This window comes from Podarcis bocagei (assembly GCF_964188305.1).
Source record: "Podarcis bocagei genome assembly, chromosome: 3".
In the NCBI taxonomy this organism is placed as follows: Eukaryota; Metazoa; Chordata; class Lepidosauria; order Squamata; family Lacertidae; genus Podarcis; species Podarcis bocagei.
The window spans coordinates 65,877,027-65,897,949 of record NC_138127.1 but is presented as its reverse complement, the minus strand read 5'-3'; the positions used below and the strand labels follow the sequence as shown (position 1 = coordinate 65,897,949).

General features: G+C 42.1%; 1 protein-coding gene across 2 annotated transcripts in view; it reads right to left on the bottom strand.

The window, feature by feature from the left end:
- Window positions 1–4,142: 4,142 nt before the first annotated feature.
- The window catches only part of SDCCAG8 (SHH signaling and ciliogenesis regulator SDCCAG8), a 92,318-nt gene continuing 75,537 nt past the window's right edge, over window positions 4,143–20,923 (bottom strand). For both annotated transcript variants that reach the window (XM_081188081.1, XM_081188080.1), the window contains exon 17: window positions 4,143–4,314. In XM_081188081.1, the coding sequence (XP_081044207.1) occupies window positions 4,161–4,314 (154 nt within the window). In that variant the 3' untranslated portion in view covers window positions 4,143–4,160. The remainder of the gene's footprint in view (window positions 4,315–20,923) is intronic.

Genomic DNA, 20,923 nt, shown 5'->3' with positions numbered 1-20,923 from the left:
AAACAGCTGACACCAGAGAAACTATGAAAGTAGTCTTGCAGCTGCTTCTTTACCTCCCTAGCGCAGCTCAAATCTGGCAAGAAAAGACAAGGCCATAGCAATATTCAGCAGCCATGGCCAATAGTGGTTCCTCCTTAAGCAATCTCTCTTATTAATTCATCAGATAAGGAAGAGGTGAATGGAGGGACATCAGCATGGGCTTGCTCTGGTTGATGGATGCCACAGGGATGCAGAAGTTTGCAAGGTCCCTTCTAAGGACCAAACTTAGATGCACTGCAGCAGATCCATTTCTTTAAATGCGGGTCTGTACCGAGCACGTACAAAGTGGGGAGGTGGAGGTCTAATTTAAAGAGCAAAAGGGAGTCGCTTTCTACTCGGCAACACTCTCCCAGACAACTAACAGGTTTTACAGAATGTCTTTGTGGTGCAACAAGAGAATTACAAACAGGGCAAGCTCACCTTCCAAGGCAGGTATTTACAAGCTTCAGCATCAATACCAGCCCTGGTTGGACTACAGAGAGGTAAGCCACAGGCTGGGAAGTGAAGGTTTAACACCTTGGCACTCGCATGCCTTATTCTTTAAATTGAACCCCTACCCTCCTGCTTTGGAGGTGAGTGGCAGCATCAAAGATTGTGACCATTATGCTTTTTGGCCCCACAATACTATGAACCATCCACTAAGGAGGTAACAGTCTTAAACCAAAGAGTCCTGAGGTATAAAAGTGAAGAACATTTCCATGTAAGTATATTTAGCAGGAAAAATTATTCAGTCCAGGATGACTGGTGTTATTTGTGGGAAAGGAAAATCAACTGCAGTGGGACCATTTATAAATCCATGAGAAAGATCACTACCAGTATTTCATTTGCCCAGTAGTATTGTTTAAATGATATCTATCCATCTCTCATGCTTACTGAAGTCCTCAACAACTTTGCAAAATCCTGCAGCTGAGGTCATGGGATCAATATATGCACCTTTAAAAGTTTCCTGTCTCTGAACCATAATAAAATTTGATTTTGAAAAACATCTTATGTTCTTATTTTTGGAAAAAGTTTTGAAATCACAAATGGACCATAATATAAATATAGTTCTAATACACAAAGGCTATGTTTCAGGAGCTTAGTAAATTATTAAATGACACAAGCCTCTAAATCGAGGGTCAGCAAACTTTTCAGCAGGGGGCCAGTCCACTGTCCCTCAGACCTTGGGGGGGGGGGACAGACTCTATTTTTTTGGGGGTAGAAATGAACAAATTCCTATGCCACACAAATAACCCAGAGATGCATTTTAAATAAAAGGACACATTCTACTCTTGTAAAAATACGCTGATTCCTGGACTGTCCGCAGGCCAGACTTAGAAGGCGATTGGGCTGGATCTGGCCCCCGGGCCTTAGTTTGTCTACCCATGTTCAAAATAAATAACATGTTATCTGTGGAAGATACACTTGTGTGCCTTGCTTAAAGGTTGACAAAGACATGTATTTTATGACATATCTATTTAAAACAATTAAATATCACCTCTCCAAGCCATGGAGCAAACTTCCAGCAAAAACAAACCAGAAGTAGCAATAAAAACAATATACCATAGAAATGAGCCAACAATGCTCTTTCCCCTCCCTGCCACCCGCTTCTCAAAAGACGGATGCTTTGTACCTTCTCTCAAAAGTTGTAAAACCACAGCAGTTTCTAACCTTGATAAGGAAGTTGCTTTGCAACCCTGGAGCAATTGTAGCCCTTCTCCTTATCTAGAATTTGATAAGGGGCAAGCAATAAATGTTGGGAGTTAAAAAAAATAATAAGGTGAGTGGGGGCAATAATAAGTGGGGGTGCAAACTATTTTAAATTAGGGTAGTGTTAAGCATTCAAAGTAAGTGCAAGAGAAAGTGACTTGCGCTTCCCCTCTGTATGCTTCCAAGTTCTCACCCAAAGCAGGGGAAGGTGATGGTGTCACGTCCCCCACAATGGAATTTATGGGTAACTTCCCAGAAATAGATCCAGACGTATTTTCTTGGGTGAGGAAGAACAAGCAGCCTTGAATGCTCAAAAAGACCGAACCACTTCACAAAATCTGCAGACAGGGGCGACTTCTTTCCAGAGCAACAAGATAAGTTTGCAAAGATTTAATTATTTAAGAGCTTCAGGTCAACAAGCTGAAAATGGATACAGTATTTTCATCTAACGAAGGCTGTTTTCCAAGTTAGCTTCAGCCTCTCAGTATCACAGCTGTGGCGCACTGGGTAACTAAAAGAAAAACCAAAGATTGACTTCTGTCACTTGCAAGAGCACCAAGTGTTGTTTATTTATATTGCATTCTTCCCGTGGTTAAGGTCTCAAAAGAAAGGTTCGTCAATTGTGGAGAACATGGCATTGCTGTGTAACAAAAATTGTTTCAAAAGTGTGTAACATGCATAAGCTGCCCATCTGAGAGGCAAAAAAACATCTGTCATGGCAATACTTCATCTGGAAAATCAAGGTTTCAATGAGTTCTAAACATTGCTCGTGTTTAGCAGAAAATAACAGAGCCCTTGCTTTTAAGGCACATTTGGTTCCCTGCCTCTTATTTTCTTAAATAGAGATGGCAGGTTTGTGCGAAAATACAGTTTACTGTGAATTTAATCAGATTACAAGGGATGGGCCGCTGTATCAAGAGGAAGCTGCTTTATGCTAAGACAAGGTCCCTTTCACACAAGAAGAGGGGATCCACACACATCCCTAATCCCCCTACCATTCATACATTGTCATAGTGCATTGGGGGGGGGGTTGATGTTCATATGGGGTTTATATGTGGCTTTGGCTGACCCACCAGTGACTTCCCCACATGGGTAACCTTTCCAGGCATGTGACCCTGAAGCTGGAAACATTTTCCCAGCTCCATTTTGGCATTTCTGTACAACGAGTAAGGACTAGCAAATAAATTGGTGATTATGCTCAATCATAATTGATCCTCTAATAGTGACCTCTGGCAGAACTGGAACCTTCTGGTTGGAAAGCCCAAGAGGCTCTGTGGTTTAGACCACAACGCCACCCGCTCCCTTGTCATTTAGTAAGAAGGACACATCATGCAGTAGTTGATTTTGTTTATGACAACTGACCATATTGTTAACGGCGATTTTAATATATGTGTGCAGTTTCAAAAGAAGGACCTTAAATATTTTTATTTGAAATATATGAATAAAATATATACTTAAAACTCATCTCAAATTCAATAGAGAAGGGAGACAGGGTTGCAGGAAGAGGGGAGGGGTGGAAGAGACATTTTACTATTTATCAACTCACGTGTGTATGCCAGCACCTTAATTTTTACCAACTCGAGTAGTAATTTTATGATTTTTATAGGAAGCAGCTCTTTTATAAAAAGAAGGTTGCATATATTCCATATCTAGTCAGACTTCAGAATAGATAGCACAAGGTTTCTGGTATTTGCCCCATATAAGGAAAGCATGCTTTGTTAGTCATGCACAATAATTTTAAACAACCCATAGTTTCTTGGTTCAGATGACCAAAGCACATGTGACAGCTTCTGAACTCCTCAAAGGAAGAGAGAGCACACAAGCTCAAGACCCTCTGCAACTGGATCATATCATGTTCAGCTATAGTGCCAAGTGCACCCACCAGTACTTCTTATGGCAGCTGCAAAAAATCGCAGCAATTACCCCCTCCAAAATCCACAACATATGAGATAGTTTGTTCCTCCTGCGCTGAGCCTGCCCCCTAAAACATGCCCCGATTTCACAGGGACTGGACACCCACTGCCCCTCCCTTCTGTGCAAATAGCGCACCTCTCTGAACAAATGCAACATGTTGTGCCTTTTTCTCCATGGGTACGGGTCTAGTTGGGATGCCTGCTATTTTCACAGCAGCAGCGGCCATTTTGTGTTCTGTTCTGAAATGCCCCAGTGCCTTTTTGTAACTGGCACCTACAGCACTCTTTCCAGTCCTCACTGGAAATGTAATGTCCAAATGTGGCTGCTGAACTCCTCTTCTAGGGAAGGAGAAAGGGCAAAAACTGGGGAAGTAGAGGGAAGCTTAGATTGTCCAGATCAACAACTGTATGAAGGTGATGATTTGAATTTGCATTCACAGGATTCAGATGTTGAAACTGTATTGGACCGGTTCTTTTGTTTTAGTCACTGATGGTCAAGCGTTTTTCTCTAGCTTTTATTCATTTTTTCCTGGTTCTGAGTGGTACCTGAATCCTCAGGAACTCCACCTCCTCAGTAAGCATCTGCCTCTCCTTGTATAGCTCATTCTGCTTGTTCAGCAACTCCACTAGCTGCTGGGCAGTAGTCTGGCAATGCTTGTCAAGCTGCTGTAACCTGGGGGGAAAAACAGATAAAAAGAGGTTGCTCTGATGGGGCAGTTATAGGAGGGAATGACCCAAGCTTCTCCAGAAGTGAAGTGCATGGTAGAAGCTGTCCTTTAGGTATACATTCTTCCCCTGCACAGACACATTGTCAAGTATTTTTATTTTGAAATTAGAAGTCTTATCTGGAAGAATTCACAAAATTACCTTTGCCAATATGTATCACTGGCAGGGCCATATTAAGCCATTTCGAGGCCCCAAGCACTTAATATTTCGGTGTCCCCATATATATCTAATTCAAACTACAAAATATTTTTTGTTTTTTGAAATGAAACAAAACCTACAGTAACATGGAAAATAATGTTTACTGTTAATCACACTATTATATACATGACAGTCAACTGTCACTCACTTTTTACATATTGCCTTAGAATCGGTAACAAATAAAATGAAACTCTAGGGTAATTTCATTGTGGGTTGACACAATGAATGCTTCCAAAATCGATGTGGTTAATATTTTGCTCCCTTACCCCCCCAATAATTACCTCCAAAACTCGCGCCAAGGCCTTTAAAAACCTCCAAATTTGGAGACACCCCCCAAAAAACTCACTCTCAGTGGACGACTGAACGGGAGCCGACATGACCAAGATAAGAACGATCATGTGAGCTCAGGGGACTCAAGTTACCTGACTTTATTTCTGTTGTATTTCAATAATAATAATAATAATAATAATAATAATAATAATAATAATAATAATAATAATAACAACAACAACAATATTTATACCCCGCCCATCTGGCTGGGCCTCCCCAGCCACTCTGGGCAGCTTCCAAAAAATATTAAAATACTATAATACATCAAACCTTAAAAGCTTCCCTAAAATGTATATCATTAATCTCTATTATTACTGTTTTATTATTACTAAATTCATTTATTGTAGGAGCCTTTTTTGTGGAACCTGGTTCAGCTGCACCATATTATCCATGGTAAATCCGACAATGGAAAATTTCTGTGGTGCCCCCTTCCCTTGATGCGCTAAGCATATGCTTAATTTGATTAATGGTTAATCCAGCCCTGATCATTGGTAGAAAACCACCTCATAATACAAAGTGTATGCATAGTTCTACTCAGGGACATGCAAGATACCTCAGAAATTACTAATACCATGTCTCATAGCTTCATAGGTTCCACCAATAAATTATCAGACTCCAGCTTATTTACATTCTCTCCCCCCAACACACACACATATTGTCATTCAATTGATGCCAAACAAGAATTCCCAGCTGTGTCCACAGATTACACAATTTGCAGAATGTGTAAGGGCAGCAAAGATTGTCCCATTTAAGAGTGATTTACTGAGTTTACAGACCTCCGTTATGCATTAAGTACTCAGCATAAAGAGTCATAAAATATCTCTACAGGCATACCTATTAGCATATATTCACCTATCCCCCTTCTCTCTCAGTCACACTAAAAAGTAAATTTAGACCTTCCGGTTCAGCACTTTCCTGAGCAAATAGCAGCAGAACCTGGGAATGGAACTGCTGAGTCACAAATGCAATCCCTTGCCTTCCTCTCCTATCCAAGTACTTGTATCACATCCAACCTAAAGAGGCACTTGACACAGCTGGGAAAACCAGATCCCCCTGCCCCCAATCTTTATTTACAAGCTGGAGCAGGAAGATAAATGGCATGTAAGCTAGGGTCTAGATCAGGCATAGGCAAACTCAGCCCTCCAGATGTTTTGGGACTACAATTCCCATCATCCCTGACCACTGGTCCTGTTGGCTAAGGATCATGGGAGCTGTAGTCCCAAAACATCTGGAGGGCCGAGTTTGCCTATACAGTGGTGCCTCGCAAGACGAAAAGAATCCGTTCTGTGATTCTCTTCGTCTAGCGGTTTTTTTGTCTTGCGAAGCAAGCCCATTGACGGATTAGCGCTATTAGTGCTTTTAGCGGCTTATCAGCTTATCGGATCAGCTGATAAGCGGCTTAGCGGCTTAGAAAAAGGGGGGAAGGGGAAAAAACCAGCAGGAACTCGCAAGACATTTTCGTCTTGCGAAGCAAGCCCATAGGAGATTCGTTTTGCGAAGCACCTCCAAAACGGAAAACTCTTTTGTCTAGCGAGTTTTCCGTCTTGTGAGGCATTCGTCTTGCGGGGCACCACTGTACTTGGTCTAGACTGTATTATTATGTATGATAATAGATTTGGGTCCTTCCGTGCTACTACCATGTAGATAGCATCACACACAAGAGAGAAGTATTGGCAGGCTTTACAGATGCTCCAAAATCTTTAGTGAGGAAAAAGTCTAAGGGGGAAAAAACCAAAACAAAAAACTTCACCCCTCAAACAGTCCTATAATAACTCAATGGCATGGGATGTCGAATACATGAGAGTAGCAACTTGGTGGAAGGCAGGTAGTGATGGACTAGAGTGGCTAGAACAGAGAAGCATAACGTATAAAAGTGAGAAATAGCTATCTTATTGTCTGAAAGGGCCACTTCCTGGTCTACACTGAGAAGTTACTCCAACAAAAAGGATACTGATGAATGGCAGGGCAAGGAAAGAGAGATAGAGGAATGAAATCAAGGAGAAGGGGAAAGAGTGCTTGGAATCCTGTGCTCTGAAGCATGCTATCAGAAGGCTTTTTAAATGTGTCCCCCCCCCCAAAAAAAAAAGTGCTTTCCAGTTTTTACTTCTGCAATGTTTTCTTCCTATTCCACCAGCCCAAAGTAAAACTAATCATCTTCCATAACTGACCGCCATATTGTAAAATTGGTAAATATATGACACGTCACAGCATTGGCTGCAAAAGCACACCTGGCAGGGAGAGTTCATAATATGTGAAGAGAACCCTTCACTCTCCAGTTTGCTGTAAATATATATAATGAGGCCAGGATTGAGGTGCTAAGCCGGAAGAGACCAAACGATTACATTATGCATCATTCCAGTACCATCGGATTATGCATGAAACCGATTTCTACTGTATTCTGCAAAGCTGTAGGTGCCATAGCAGTGAGATTGAATTACAGCAACTGGCAGCAGCTAAATCACCAAATCCAATATCCACGCTGCACTTACTGGCACACATCTTAATTAGGTTTTAATATAAGTAATCTGATAACTACTCCTGGCTGGCTATTGCTGAACTGTCAGCACTGAAAGCTTTGTTATTTAGCCACTCTTCCTGTATATGGTGGCAGCCTCCCTACTGACCCTTGTCAAAGAACCCCATCTGCTGGTTACCACGGTAACTGAAAGAAACCAATTGAGCTGAACAGAAAGACTCAGAAGAAAGTCGGCAGCCAAAGGAATCCTGCAAAAAGGCAATAAACCACTTAGGAAAAGAGAGTCCACATTTCAATATTAGATCTTGGAGGGATAACGCAGCTGCGTGACTTTGCAGGTGAAGTCAAACGCTGGAGAAAATAGCTCCCCCTCCACCCCAGAGAGTTTAAGGGATTTGAAAGCGGGAAGAAGGAATCTTCTGAGAATTCCTTGCACACTCATCTATGGTAAACTGGTCTTCCCAGGTTTTCTTCATGCAGTGGGTACTTAAAAGTATTGACTTTGTTGCCACAGGAGGCAGTGAAGGCCACCAACTAGGAAGGGTTTAAGAGAGGATTAGAAAAATTCACAGATGATAAAGGTATCAATGACTACTAGCCAAGATGGCTGTGCTCTGCCTCCATGCTGGGAGGCAGCAATGCTTCTGAATACTACCGTAGTTGCTAGAAAGCGCAGGAAGGGAGAGGGCTTCTGGGCTTGGATCCTGCATGCTGGTTTCCCACAAGCATCCTGTTGGTCACTGTGAGAACAGGATGCTGGACTAGATGGACCATGGGCCTGATCCAGCAGAATTGTAGAGTTGGAAGGGACCCTGAGGGTCATCTAGTCCAACTCCCTGCAATTGTGGAATCTCAGCTAAAGCATCCATGACAGATGGCCATCCAACCTCTGCTTTAAAACCACCAAGGAAGGAGAGTCCACAACCTCCTGAGGGAGACCGTTCTACCATCAAGCTGCTCTTAACAGCAGAAAGTTCTTTCTGGTGTTTAGTCAGCATTTCCTTTCTTGTACAGTGGTACCTCGGGTTACATACGCTTCAGGTTACATACGCTTCAGGTTACAGCCTCCACTAACCCAGAAATATTACCTCAGGTTAAGAACTTTGCTTCAGGATGAGAACAGAAATTGTGCTCCAGCAGCGCAGCAGCAGCAGGAGGCCCCATTAGCTAAAGTGGTACCTCAGGTGAAGAACAGTTTCAGGTTAAGAACGGACCTCCAGAACGAATTAAGTTCTTAACCCGAGGTACCACTGTAACTTGAAGCCATCGGTTTGGGTCCTAGCCAAGCAGGAGAAAACAAGCTTGCGCCATCTTCCAGAAAACCTACAGTGCCCACCCCCCACAAAATATTTCCACATCATAAAACCCTATTACTGTGGTGGCTGCGTTGGGAATAATGTGGGGAAATGACAGTGCTCTCTGCTGACTGATTTCAGTTCCAGGAAGACGCCAGCCCTCTTGACCTCTGAATACTCAAGCTAAACACTAAATAATTCAGTCCCTTTAATAGGCAAAGAGCTTTGCAGTGCGTATTCCATTCATTCTTTTAACACTCCCGAAGTTCCCAAATCACCCAAGATGTGTCACCATTTAGGGTTTCGCACATTACTGTGTTTTTCCCCTCTGCTTGGAGTTCTCTTTGTGTAGAAAAATATGAGTTTATTGGAATGTGCGAAGCACAGCATGTTTTTGGCACTGCAAATTCACGGATGGGCAACAGAGGCATGCAGAGGCAATCCAACCTGAGTAGGAAAAACAGTTGTGCTTCACTTTACAGTACATTACAAAAATATTGTTTCTGTGTGAGAAAATGGTAATCTGTGAAGTTAACACAGCAATTAACTGAAATGCCAGGTGTGTGTGTGTGTGTGTGTGTGTGTGTATGTATGCATTATCTTCATTTGATAACTGCAGCATTTTGTGGTGACTTCTATGTATGAATGAGCCATTACGGGTCAAAAAAACACAGAAAGAACTTTAATATCACCCCACACATTTGAGACATAACTGAATCAGTTCACTTCAGCTGCTGGTCATCAAGCAATGTATATCATTGTGAAGCAGTCCTAAGCAATGTTTAAATTTATGACAAATGATTAAATACTGTTAAATGAAATAGAACTAAGGCTGCACCCTTTGCACAAATATCTGGGAATAAGCCCCATAAAACATAGTGGCCTCACTTTTATGGAAACATGAATAAGTAATTCAAACTACTCCATTTAATTTCGTAAGCCTCTCTGCTAACTCCCTCACGTCATAGATATGAAGAGGAGTATTTAGTCAAACCACAGTTCTTTCCATCATCATCTTTACTTTTATTTGTACTTAGAAAAATGCATAAAACATCTGATGATATTGCCAAAACAAAAACTGACAAGACCCAACTCAAAACTGAAAAAGAAATCCCATTCTATTAACCTATGCTGGAGTTTCCTGAACATCATAAAAAATAGGGTTGGTCATGTTGCTGTCTCCTGGCAACCTATTTCTCTGCATTGTGGTTTCCTCACAAACTAATATTTATCTATCATCACTGTGGATATAAATATCAGTCTCCAAGAGCTCTTCACACCAAAAAAAATGTACAGTAGTACCTCGGGTTACATACGCTTCAGGTTACAGACTCCGCTAACCCAGAAATATTACCTCAGGTTAAGAACTTTGCTTCAGGATGAGAACAGAAATTGTGCTCCGGCAGCGCGGCAGCAGCAGGAGGCCCCATTAGCTAAAGTGGTGCTTCAGGTTAAGAACCGTTTCAGGTTAAGAACGGACCTTCGGAACGAATTAAGTACTTAACCCGAGGTACCACTATAATTATGACTGGGCTATGAAACCACATTGTTGGGGCTGAGTAGAGGTAGGCCGGAGCTAGCTCAGTTCCCAACAGGCTGGGCAAGACTCAGCCCTTACCCCAGAGGGGATGCTAGTGATAGTGGCTGATTTAATCCCCATCTCAGAAATTTTGGAGAAGGAACGGGACAGATTTGTGAGGAGAAAAATATGGAGTGAATATTGGGGGAAGAAAAAGAGGTGGATACTATTAATAGTAACCTGGAAATATTAAAAATAATCCATCCATCACTACACTGGCATTATTATGTGTATTCTTCTCTTCCCTCCACTCCTCAACAGACCCTGCCTAGAAGCTCAGAGACAATAGGCAGCAGGTGAAAGTGCTGGGTGCTCTTTGCCTTTGCTTAATGCATGTACTCTACTTTTCCTTTGCATTTGCAGGTGTGGCAGTGATATCCTGGACCGCTGTCTTGCCTCGGTAATGGACTGGATGAGAGCCAACAAACTGAAACTCAATCTAGATTAGGCTGAGGCCCTCTTAGTGGGTGGTTCCCTGGACTGGATGGATGGGAGGCTGCCTTCTCTTGATGGGGTTACGTTCCCTCTGAGGAATCATCTCCTGAGGCCTTTCTTCATGCTTCATGTGCCTCCTCTGTGAGAGGTCCGCAAATAGGTCTTTTCTGTGGTGGCTTCCCATTTGTAGAATGCTCTCTCCAGGGAGGCTTACCTGGCGCCTTCTTTAGATATTTTTAGGTACCAGGCAAAAACATTCCTCTTCTCCCAGGCCTTTAGCTAATGAAACAATCTACGGCCTATTAAACTGGGAGGGTTGTTGTTTTTTAAATTGTCATTATGTTATGTATTTTTGTGCTTTTACATTGTAAACCACCCTGTGATCCTCGGTTGTAGGGTGGTATAGAAATTTATAGAAGAATAATAGAAAACAGCATATAAAATACTGTATTTTGCGCCCCATAGGACGCTCCGGCCCATAGGACGCACCTAGTTTTTTGGGGGGGGGGGAATAAAGAATTTTTTTTTTATTTCCCCCCCAGGTGCGGGGCTGGAAGAACCAGGTCGGGGAACAGTGGGAAGGCGCGCTCTGCCTCCCCGCTGTCCCCCGAGCTTGTGGGGCTGGCTATGGGGAGAAGTGCCCTGATCCCGGGACTGCAGGCAGCTCTGCGCGGCCATCGGCAGCGGGGCGGGACTTCGCGCCCGGCTCCCGGTGGCCGCACAGAGCCAGGGACTGCAGGCAGCTCTGCGCGGCCATCCGGAGCTGGTCTCCCGAGGGTTGCGCAGAGCTTCCTGAAGCCTGGTGCGCACCGACCCCTCTCGCTCTCCAGGCTTCAGCGAAAGCCTGCATTCGCCCCATAGGACGCACACACATTTCCCCTTCATTTTTGGAGGGGAAAAAGTGCGTCCTATAGGGCGAAAAATACGGTACATTTTGTAGAAGGCACTTATTGCCCTCCACAAACACACACAGCCACTCACACCCCAGTCTGCTCTTGCCATCCAGGAAGCGTCTCCTGACTCATGCCAAGGTGACAGCTGCTACCTCCATCTCAGAAGAAAAACCAGGCATTAGGAGCTGGAGAACCCATGTGTGCATACACACATGTGGGGAGAGGGTGGAAGAGAAGTTGGCAGTGAACAAAGAGGTCTGGAAGATGTAGACATTTGGGGGTGGAGGTCCCCTTGCTTTGAGGGGAATGCGTCAGAGGGTGCCTTGCAAGGAACTGAAGTGAATATTTTAATAGTTGTAGTAACAACAACAACAAGGAACAGAGAGGACTGGGATGAAAATGGGAAGCTGTTGTGGCAAGAAGCAGCAAATGTAAAAGCAGGCAGGAGGGATGAAAGAAATTGACAGTTTGGGGTGATGGGAAAGGGTACAAGCTAAGCGTGAAAGTACAGGAAAAGAAATGTCAGGAGAGGAATAAAAATACTTTGAGAGGCATGAGGGTGGGTAGAAGGAAAATACAAATTAAAAAGCCTTCTCCACTTGGATCAGCAAATTCGGCCTTTAAATAGGGAGGCTGAGTTATAATGCCTCCAGAGCCAATGTCTGCACTTCACTCAAGGAAAGTTGAACTGTGGAACTCCCTACTACAAGGAAATAGCTGTAGTAAAGAATTTAACCATTTGCAATTTCTGAGAAGAGGGACTGCACATCAATATGATGCCAGTAACTGCCAATTGAGTATATTACACACCACCTCCATCTTACCACCATTCTGTGACTGGTGGTCCAATTCCAAAGCCAGAAGTAGTTTTGGCAACCTGAGGTGCCTCATGCTCTTATCTCTGGATAACCTCCCCAGCAGTTTCATGAAGAATTTACAATTTTTTATTTCATCTTTACAACTCCCTTCGGACAAACAAACAAATCTCTATTGTTGTTGTTGTTGTTGTTGTTGTTGTTGTTGTTGTTGTTGTTTACAGACAAAGAACTGAAGCTAAAGTCACCATTATTACACTGTGGGTATAGAGTGGGTCAGGGAGACTTTTCTTCCCAACTCCCCACAGGTCAACTCTGACAGGTGGGAATGACATTTCCCCTTCATTCTGGCAGCATTTTTCATGCTTATTAAAGGAAACCTTGGGGTTGAAGTCCAAATTCCAGGCCGAACACCTTCAGTTAGCAAATGAAAACAAGACTTTCATCTGCATTTGCCATATACTTCCATTGCCCTTATTTTCCTCCCCCACGGCTCCGAAGCGCCAGTTTTTGCTGCCTTCTAGCATGAAACTAAGCCCAACCACCACTATGCTAATTCAGTACTGAGCCAGAAAGATCGTCTGCAGCAAGCTGCCCTATCCAAACTCCTTTCTTCAGAAACACTTTGCCTTTAAAAAGAGCCTCCCAGCATGAGCTTCATAAGAAGTGACACATAGCAGACAGTGCATGTGGTGTTTGAGCATGCTGCGCAGAACGAAGAGAGAATTCTTTACTCGGTTTTTTGATGGCTTGTGCAGAGCGTATGGGAGGCCTGAAGAGACATCAGGCATTTCAAGAAATTTAGAAAACAATGTTGATAAATGTATCAGCTTCTGTTAACTCTGTTCGTTTGTTGGTCACTGTCTCCATTTAAAAAAAAATCAATCATTCTTCATTTTTAATGTGTGCGCGTATGCACTTAAAACAAAAATACAGCACTCCTTTGGATCCAGTCCTGAAGCCTTAAGATGCCAAATTCTAGATGAAGACTGAAAGGACTGCTGTGATGGGCAAAAACAACCCATTCATTTATGAGCTGCACAATCTGCCCTCTGATGCAGACACATTGTAATGAGCCGAACTTTTTAAAACAATTGATTTTAGGAGAGCAGGGAAGGAAGATTCATGTAGAATAAAGAAAAAATGCAAGGCAAAAAATTCATTATTAGAATTTAAGAACAAGGTGCTTCAGGTGATAAGAAGTCTCTCTTTAAAGTATTTTGTATATCTACTGATTTTCTAGTAGACAAGTGAAAAAGGCACACTGAACATGTTGCTCACGGTGAGATAAACAAATTCAGCAGCACCCAGAAGTGCAAGAACAAGTCACATGTGTATTGGCTTTTAGATGCTTATCATAATGTTCAAATGTACTATACCAAGTGAAGTCTTCTATATCATTGATAGTGCTATTCCAAATAGAATCCAACTTTTTTTTTTGCTTATTTATTTCCATGCACGTTCTGTTCCATCCTTCAGTTTGCAAAACCGCATAGGCAGCTAACAAATGGGAAATAATACAACTACAAACAAAATCGTAGTACTGTACTCAGCAATGTTTAAAAGCATAGGGAAATGAAAGGTATTTGTCTGGTAAAACATTCCACAGGCAAGGTATCACCACGGAAAAGGATCTCTCCTTTACTCCTGATGGTTGTGCTACCAGAATAAAAGCTTCACATCTAGATCTCAACAGGCAGACGGATACAGGAAAAGACAACCCACCAAATACATGGATCTTAAGTTAGGTAGGGCTTCAAAAGCTAAACATCTGAATTGAGCCTAGGAACAAACAGGAAGCCAATGAAGTTGTCTCAAAGGAACTGTGATGGGATCCCACTTCCTGGTCCCTTTTAGCATTCTAGCTGAACTGATTTGAACTGATTGTAGCTTCTGGACAGTTTTCAAAGGCAGCCTCCTCACAGAATGTACTGCAGCACTTGGAAATTACCAGAGTAAGGCTATCTGAGGCTAAAACATCTTTGTCCAGGAGAGGCTGCAGCTGGTATGCCAGCTTTAGCTGACATTGTATACCACAGAAGGCCACTTGAGTCTTCCCTGACAATGATAGATCTATGAGCACCTCCTGACCCTTCCAGAAACTGGTTAAACACCAACTCCCTGAACAGATGAACCACGTTCCATCTTGTTGGGATTGAACTACCCTTATCCAAGTTTATTACTGCTTTCAAGCACCATTACAGCACCTCTTCTGCAGTCCAGTATCAAACCCAGGCCTAAGTGCAGATTCAACAGGAACAAAATAATCTGTGTCATCCAGGAATGCCTGGAGCTGCCTTGTTACCACCTTCTCAATAGCCTCATCTAAGAAAGGGATGCCTGCAACTGCCCAGCAGTTTCTGCAGTCTTCTGGATCTGGGGTCGTAGTTTTCCAGGAGTGGTCTCACAACTAGAAGAGTAGAAGAAGAGTTTGGATTTGATATCCCGCCTTTCACTCCCTTTAAGGAGTCTCAAAGCGGCTAACATTCTCCTTTCCCTTCCTCCCCCACAACAAACACTCTGTGAGGTGAGTGGGGCTGAGAGACTTCAGAGAAGTGTGACTGGCCCAAGGTCACCCAGCAGCTGCATGTGGAGGAGCGGAGATGCGAACCCGGTTCCCCAGATTATGAGACTACCGCTCTTAACCACTATACCACACTGGCTCTCACACCACTACACCACTACTTCCTCTCACAAGGAGGCATGTGTTATGGGATGCCCTGGACGCAGCCAGGTATTGCATTTCTTCTCTGCTAAATGAAGAAAGAAATAATAATAATAATAATAATAATAATAATAATAATAATAATAATAATAATAATATTTATTATTTATATCCCGCCCATCTGGCTAGGCTTCCCCAGCCACTATGGGCGGCTTCCAACAAAATATTAAAGTACAATAATGCATCAAACATTAAAAGTTGCCCTAAACAGGGCTGCCTTCAGATGCTTTCTGTGAAGAAGGGGCAAGCGGACATGTGATTGATCAGTTCCCAGCACTTACACTGTCCACCTCATCAGGCCCCAACCAAAATTATTTCTACAAAATGGTGCTTTAGACCAGTGGGTCCCAATTAGCTAATTACTGAGGACCCTCTATTTTTCAAAAGCCAAGCTTTTGAAACTTTTGATTACTCTATGGTAGTTATCTCTGCAAAGCAAGTTTTTGAACAAAATGTGGGGTAGCCCCTAATAAGCAGAGGATTTAAGCTATACTTTTTTTTAAAAAAAAGACCATAAAATTTGTGACATTGCCATGCAAAAATGACCCCCCCCCAAAAAAAAATCATTGGTCAGAAGGCAAGGCAAGGGGCCACAGACCCTCTCAGTGCGTTTTGCAGACCCCCGGGGTCCCCAGACCCCTAATTGGGAACCTCTGCTTTAGACAATTCACTAGATTGTCCTGACTCCTGCCAGATTTGTAGTCCTCATTTTGCTTTCTGTGGGCATGGCAGGCATACTTGTGCTTGCAGGTACGGGAGCTCTGGGAGAACCCATATTAGCAAGTTTCACAAATAATGCAAATCCCTTTAGAATCTTCTAAATATTACAGCTGAAATTCTAATTGATATATTCAGCCTGATTAACAACTTACAAATAATGGTAGCTTAGTATTAGTAGTAGTAGTAGTAGTAATAATAATAATAATAATAATAATAATAATAATAATAATAATAATAATTGAATTTCACAGTGTGAATCTTTATTACTGATTATTTGCATATTTTCATAAACGAATTACCTTTTTGATAAATATTCAAACTTTGAGCCCAAACTCCCTCAACTTTCTCAAAATGAGTTATCAACAGTTTAGGGCCTCCTTTCCATTTCAGACCAGTGCCTTTCCAAACCAATAGCTTATTAATAACTCTTCAATGAATTGTTAAATACGCGTAGTTAAAACTGATAGGAATGTCTGAACATTCATTGTCTAAAATCTAGCAATTTCCATGGACAAGGAAGTACATCACAAAAGTTTCCTGTAAGGCACACAAATCCAGATAATATAGTCCTGATACCTGGCTTCAATCCATTAGCGCAGGTGGGATAATGCACTTCTCTGGAGTAAAAAGAAAAATGCAGCAAATAAAACAGCAATGCCAAACTGGTGTGCTTAAAATGCTATTCCACCCCCCACCCCAATTAAGCAGAGGGCATGCCAGCAGAGCACAGCCTGCCATAAGACACTGCAAAAACTCTAGCAAAATGTCCAAATACTTTCAATTTCATTTAGGGTATTTCATTTAAAGTAAACCTGATTGCAGGTTCCCTCCAGGGGTTTAGGAATAGAGAAAGAGGCAGCTAAGGTGAAGCCTCAGCAATGTATTGTGCAGAAGCAAGCAAAAAGTTTAGAATCAAATCATGGAGTTTCCAATACATTTGCAAAAAAGAAAAGAAAACAGAAAGAAAGGAAAAAGGAAAGGGGGGGGGAGAGAAAAAAAGATGAAGCAGTAGGCGCCTGGGGGCCAATTGCCTCTCCAGCAGCGGTAAGGCTGTTACTAGGCTTGCAGTACCATTTGTTCCATTACACAATCTCCTGAAGCCTTTTACAGAGAGCTAAAACAACTGCCTGTACCAACACGACACATGGCTTTCCATCCCAACTCTTTGCTAATCCAGACGCTCCAACCATCTTTCTTTAAGATGCCATATGGTTGGCAGAAGCCTGTAGATCTAGCAGCACATCTGCTTGTACGTTACTTCTTCCCTCCAAGGCTCCCCCTTCTCAAAAAACAAAGCAAAAAACAAAAACCCAACCAACGGATCAAGTAATTTTAATATTGCGAGCAGTTAACGGAGAGGGATTATTTAATCTTACATATGCACTGTATATATGCAGAAAAATAAATCATTGTTACAGTAACTAAATTCTCCAAGCAACAATTAGAAGCAGAGAAGTAAAAAAAATCAGTGAATGAAAAACTACAGTCAAAGGGAACGTGCTTTTTCATTATTCTAATCCTTGCCACTTCAGACACCAAAGCCTCAGAAATTTTATTTACAAGCAGCTAATTCACTGAAGAGAGGGACAGGTTTTCATTTGTCGGGGGTAAACCAAACAAGAATCAAAGACACAATAAATGAAGCATTGCTTTGTTAGCCGGCAGAGTGAAGGTTTGTATGTGAGTAAATCTGTATGAACACACAGAGACACAGATTTTTGGGTGTGTGTGGAGAAGTATGATGAGCAAAGATTATTGACACTGTTAAAATCCTGGTTGCACTGGCATGCATGCATCCAGCCTGCTTTTTTTGGAATCCAGCCGCCAGCAAGACAGGCTGCAAAAATTAAATTCTACTCACAGTATTTTCTAGTGGTTTGTAATTTTGAATATCTTGTAAAGTTTTACACAACTAATTTCCAACACAAAAGAAAACTGGTAAAGTTGGAGCTACAGACAAGGTAGGCTACAGAAACAAATTCTCTGAGAGATAAATATCAGCATGCATTAAGGATAAATTAGGATGTTTAGATTCAAAAGGAAGTCATGCAGCGACAAATGCCATAGACAGAAATAAATAATGCTGCCTACTAGGTACATAATGTTATTTGCATTAGCATTATTTATTTGACTTCTTAGTCACTCACTACAAAAGTCTTTCTAAGTGGATTTTTTTTTTAATTAAGAGCCAAAAGCATTATTATTTTTTAAAAAAAACCTCACATGTTATAATAAAACAATAAAGCTTCTGTTTGTATATTCTTTACAATTTATACACTTGAATGGTGCAAAATGTATATCCAGTACTGAATCAACTCTTTGTTGAAACATTAGTGCATCAAAATGTTACAAGAGTCTGACTTAAAAATCAATCCTTTGGGTTGCTCCCAAGTAGCATTCTATGCTTTCAGTCCAATCCTTCTACAGCCCATTGTTCTTAAAAGTCCTCCCCCCCCCTTGACCCTGACACGATCAAGAAAAATGGTCAAAAGATCTGGCTGGGGGCCAGCTTCCTTCTGCTCCCTCACTTTCTGGCATGCTCCTTTAGCTCCTAGCACCAGCAGAGATATTTACGCTCACACAGAGGGATCTCAGAACTATATGAAGGTACTTGTGCAACATCTATGGAAACCTAAAAGACTTTGCAGTTGTGTCCAGAGTATGCATCCGTTGCATGCAAGCAAGGGCACGTACAGACACACACCAGTTGGGTACGAGAGTCCCTTTAAAAAGAGTTGACTGTAAGTCTGAAGGGAGAGTAGTAGAGAACAATATGCTTTCCCTCCCTTGAACACTCGCTGTCATGCGTATTATGTTTAATGAATTTTCATGCTCAGCATGCCTTCTGTGTCCATGTGAAGGTACAGAACCATTGTACTAAAAGCCCACTTGAACACAAAGCAGAATAATTATACACATGCATCACACAAAGAAGTCGTTCTATTTTCAAAAGTCAGGAAGGAAGCCCCCACCCCTGACAGGATGGCATTTACTCCCTTAGATCAACAGCTAACTGTTCAAATGAATATTGATTGATAGAGAATAGTGCCAGCTGTAATTTTCAGTATAACACTTCCTTTTCCAGCACTCAGAACTTTCTGAAATGTTCAACGTTAAGTGTGAAATTGTCCATGCTTGCTCTCTGCCTGGAAATGAGTATTTCTGGCAAGTTGTAGAAAAATCCCATTAGCTGTTTTTGTAAAGGGGGAAACTGTTATTTCAACTTTTTAAAAAACCAAAGTTCACATACTAAAAATACAGCAACAAGTACGGAGTACTCAAAAGCGAGGCAATCCATGGCTCAGCCTTAATTAGGTTTTTCTAGCTAAAGAGCCTCAATGAACCAACCTGACGCCTTGCTGTGCAGACAAGCATGTTGTAAGGTCGTAGCAGGACTGCAAATATAAAACCTCACACTTTTCTTCAAGTGGCAGAAAATGAACCCACAGCATAAACATACATCGGTACTGCTACACCTACTTAAAGTACCTATATAGTGCATGACTGCTTTGCTAAAAAACTACACCAGGGTGAATCTAGCAGTGGCAGTCCATGGGCCCTACCTCCAGGGCCATTTGGCACTGTCCTGTTGCTTGAGTAAGTGTGTGCTAGTCAATCAGCAGAATGCTATGGATGAAAAAGATTTCAAGGAGCTTTGGCTACTGCTTAGCTGTTCCTGTGCAAAACCTTTCCTTGTTTCAGATGAGTCAAAGCCTAGGTTGCCTAGAGCAGAATTTTAGTTCTAAGATGCTCTGTTTAGGAACATGTGAAAATCCACTTCTACTCTGACATCACACATTCAAGTACAGTACCTCGGGTTACATACGCTTCAGGTTACATACGCTTCAGGTTACAGACTCCACTAACCCAGAAATATTACCTCGGGTTAAGAACTTTGCTTCAGGATGAGAACAGAAATCGCGCTGCGGTGACGCGGCAGCAGCAGGAGGCCCCATTAGCTAAAGTGGTGCTTCAGGTTAAGAACAGTTTCAGGTTAAGAACAGACCTCCGGAACGAATTAAGTACTTAACCAGAGGTATCACTGTACGTTTATATTCCTTGTTCACATCTTGCAGATTTTCACTAGCTGTATGCTTAAGAACACCTTCATTCATAATTCCCAGTGCCCTCACTTTTGTGGCACTCAATCCGCAAACTGATGCACACAATTTTAGGAATGGAGGCTTAGAAAAACAGTGCAGCTTTCTACCTTGCACTGGGAGCCTCCCTGTACCCCTGTTCCAGTGGGACCTTCTGTGCAATGCTAGGCTGATCATCTGTTGATAGTTTCATTCATCTACGACTCCTAACCTGTGTATGAATTCTCCAAGGCTGGGTTGCACTTGCAGCTGGAGAAGGATCACACTGCCAGTTGTGTCCGTACAGGTGACCCCCACAGCTGCAAAGGCAGAATAGCCTGGACAAGTTTCAGTGTGCAGCATCTGAATCAGCTTTAGAAATAACTTTTGCCTGTTAGCTTCTTCTTAGACCATTAAAAATTATGTGCTGACATTTTTGGTTAGGCCACAGTAGATGGGAGGCTCCCACATTCATGGATGAAAATAATGAGTGCCTCAATTCAACACAAGTTTCCAGTCGTTACACTATAAGCGCTAATGGCGGTGATGGGGAAATAGGACATTAAAATCACTATTTCAGCAGGCTGCTGCCATCAGTGGTTACTTTAGGTATCGCAGACGAGTTGGTATTTGACAAAAAATAAAAAAATAAAAATACACTTATGAGGAATACCTATAGCTTCCAACTGTTTTCCCACACAGCATTTCTTCCACCACAGACCTCTTAGCATATTGTTACCAGATTTTTTTCAATGAATCCAGGGACACTTTCCAACTTCAATGGATTTTGTCAGGGGACTGATTTGTAAATCCGGGGACTGTCCCCGGGAAACGGGGACGTCTGGTAACCTTATCTTAGCACATTCAAAACTTACAAAGCTCAGTACTGCTAAACCAGATTAATGATCACGAGAATATATTGGGAGACACCGGATCTTAAGACATTAAAATTTACTAATCCAGAATACATTTCTTTACTAGAAATTAAAGTCACTACTGTCAGAATATATG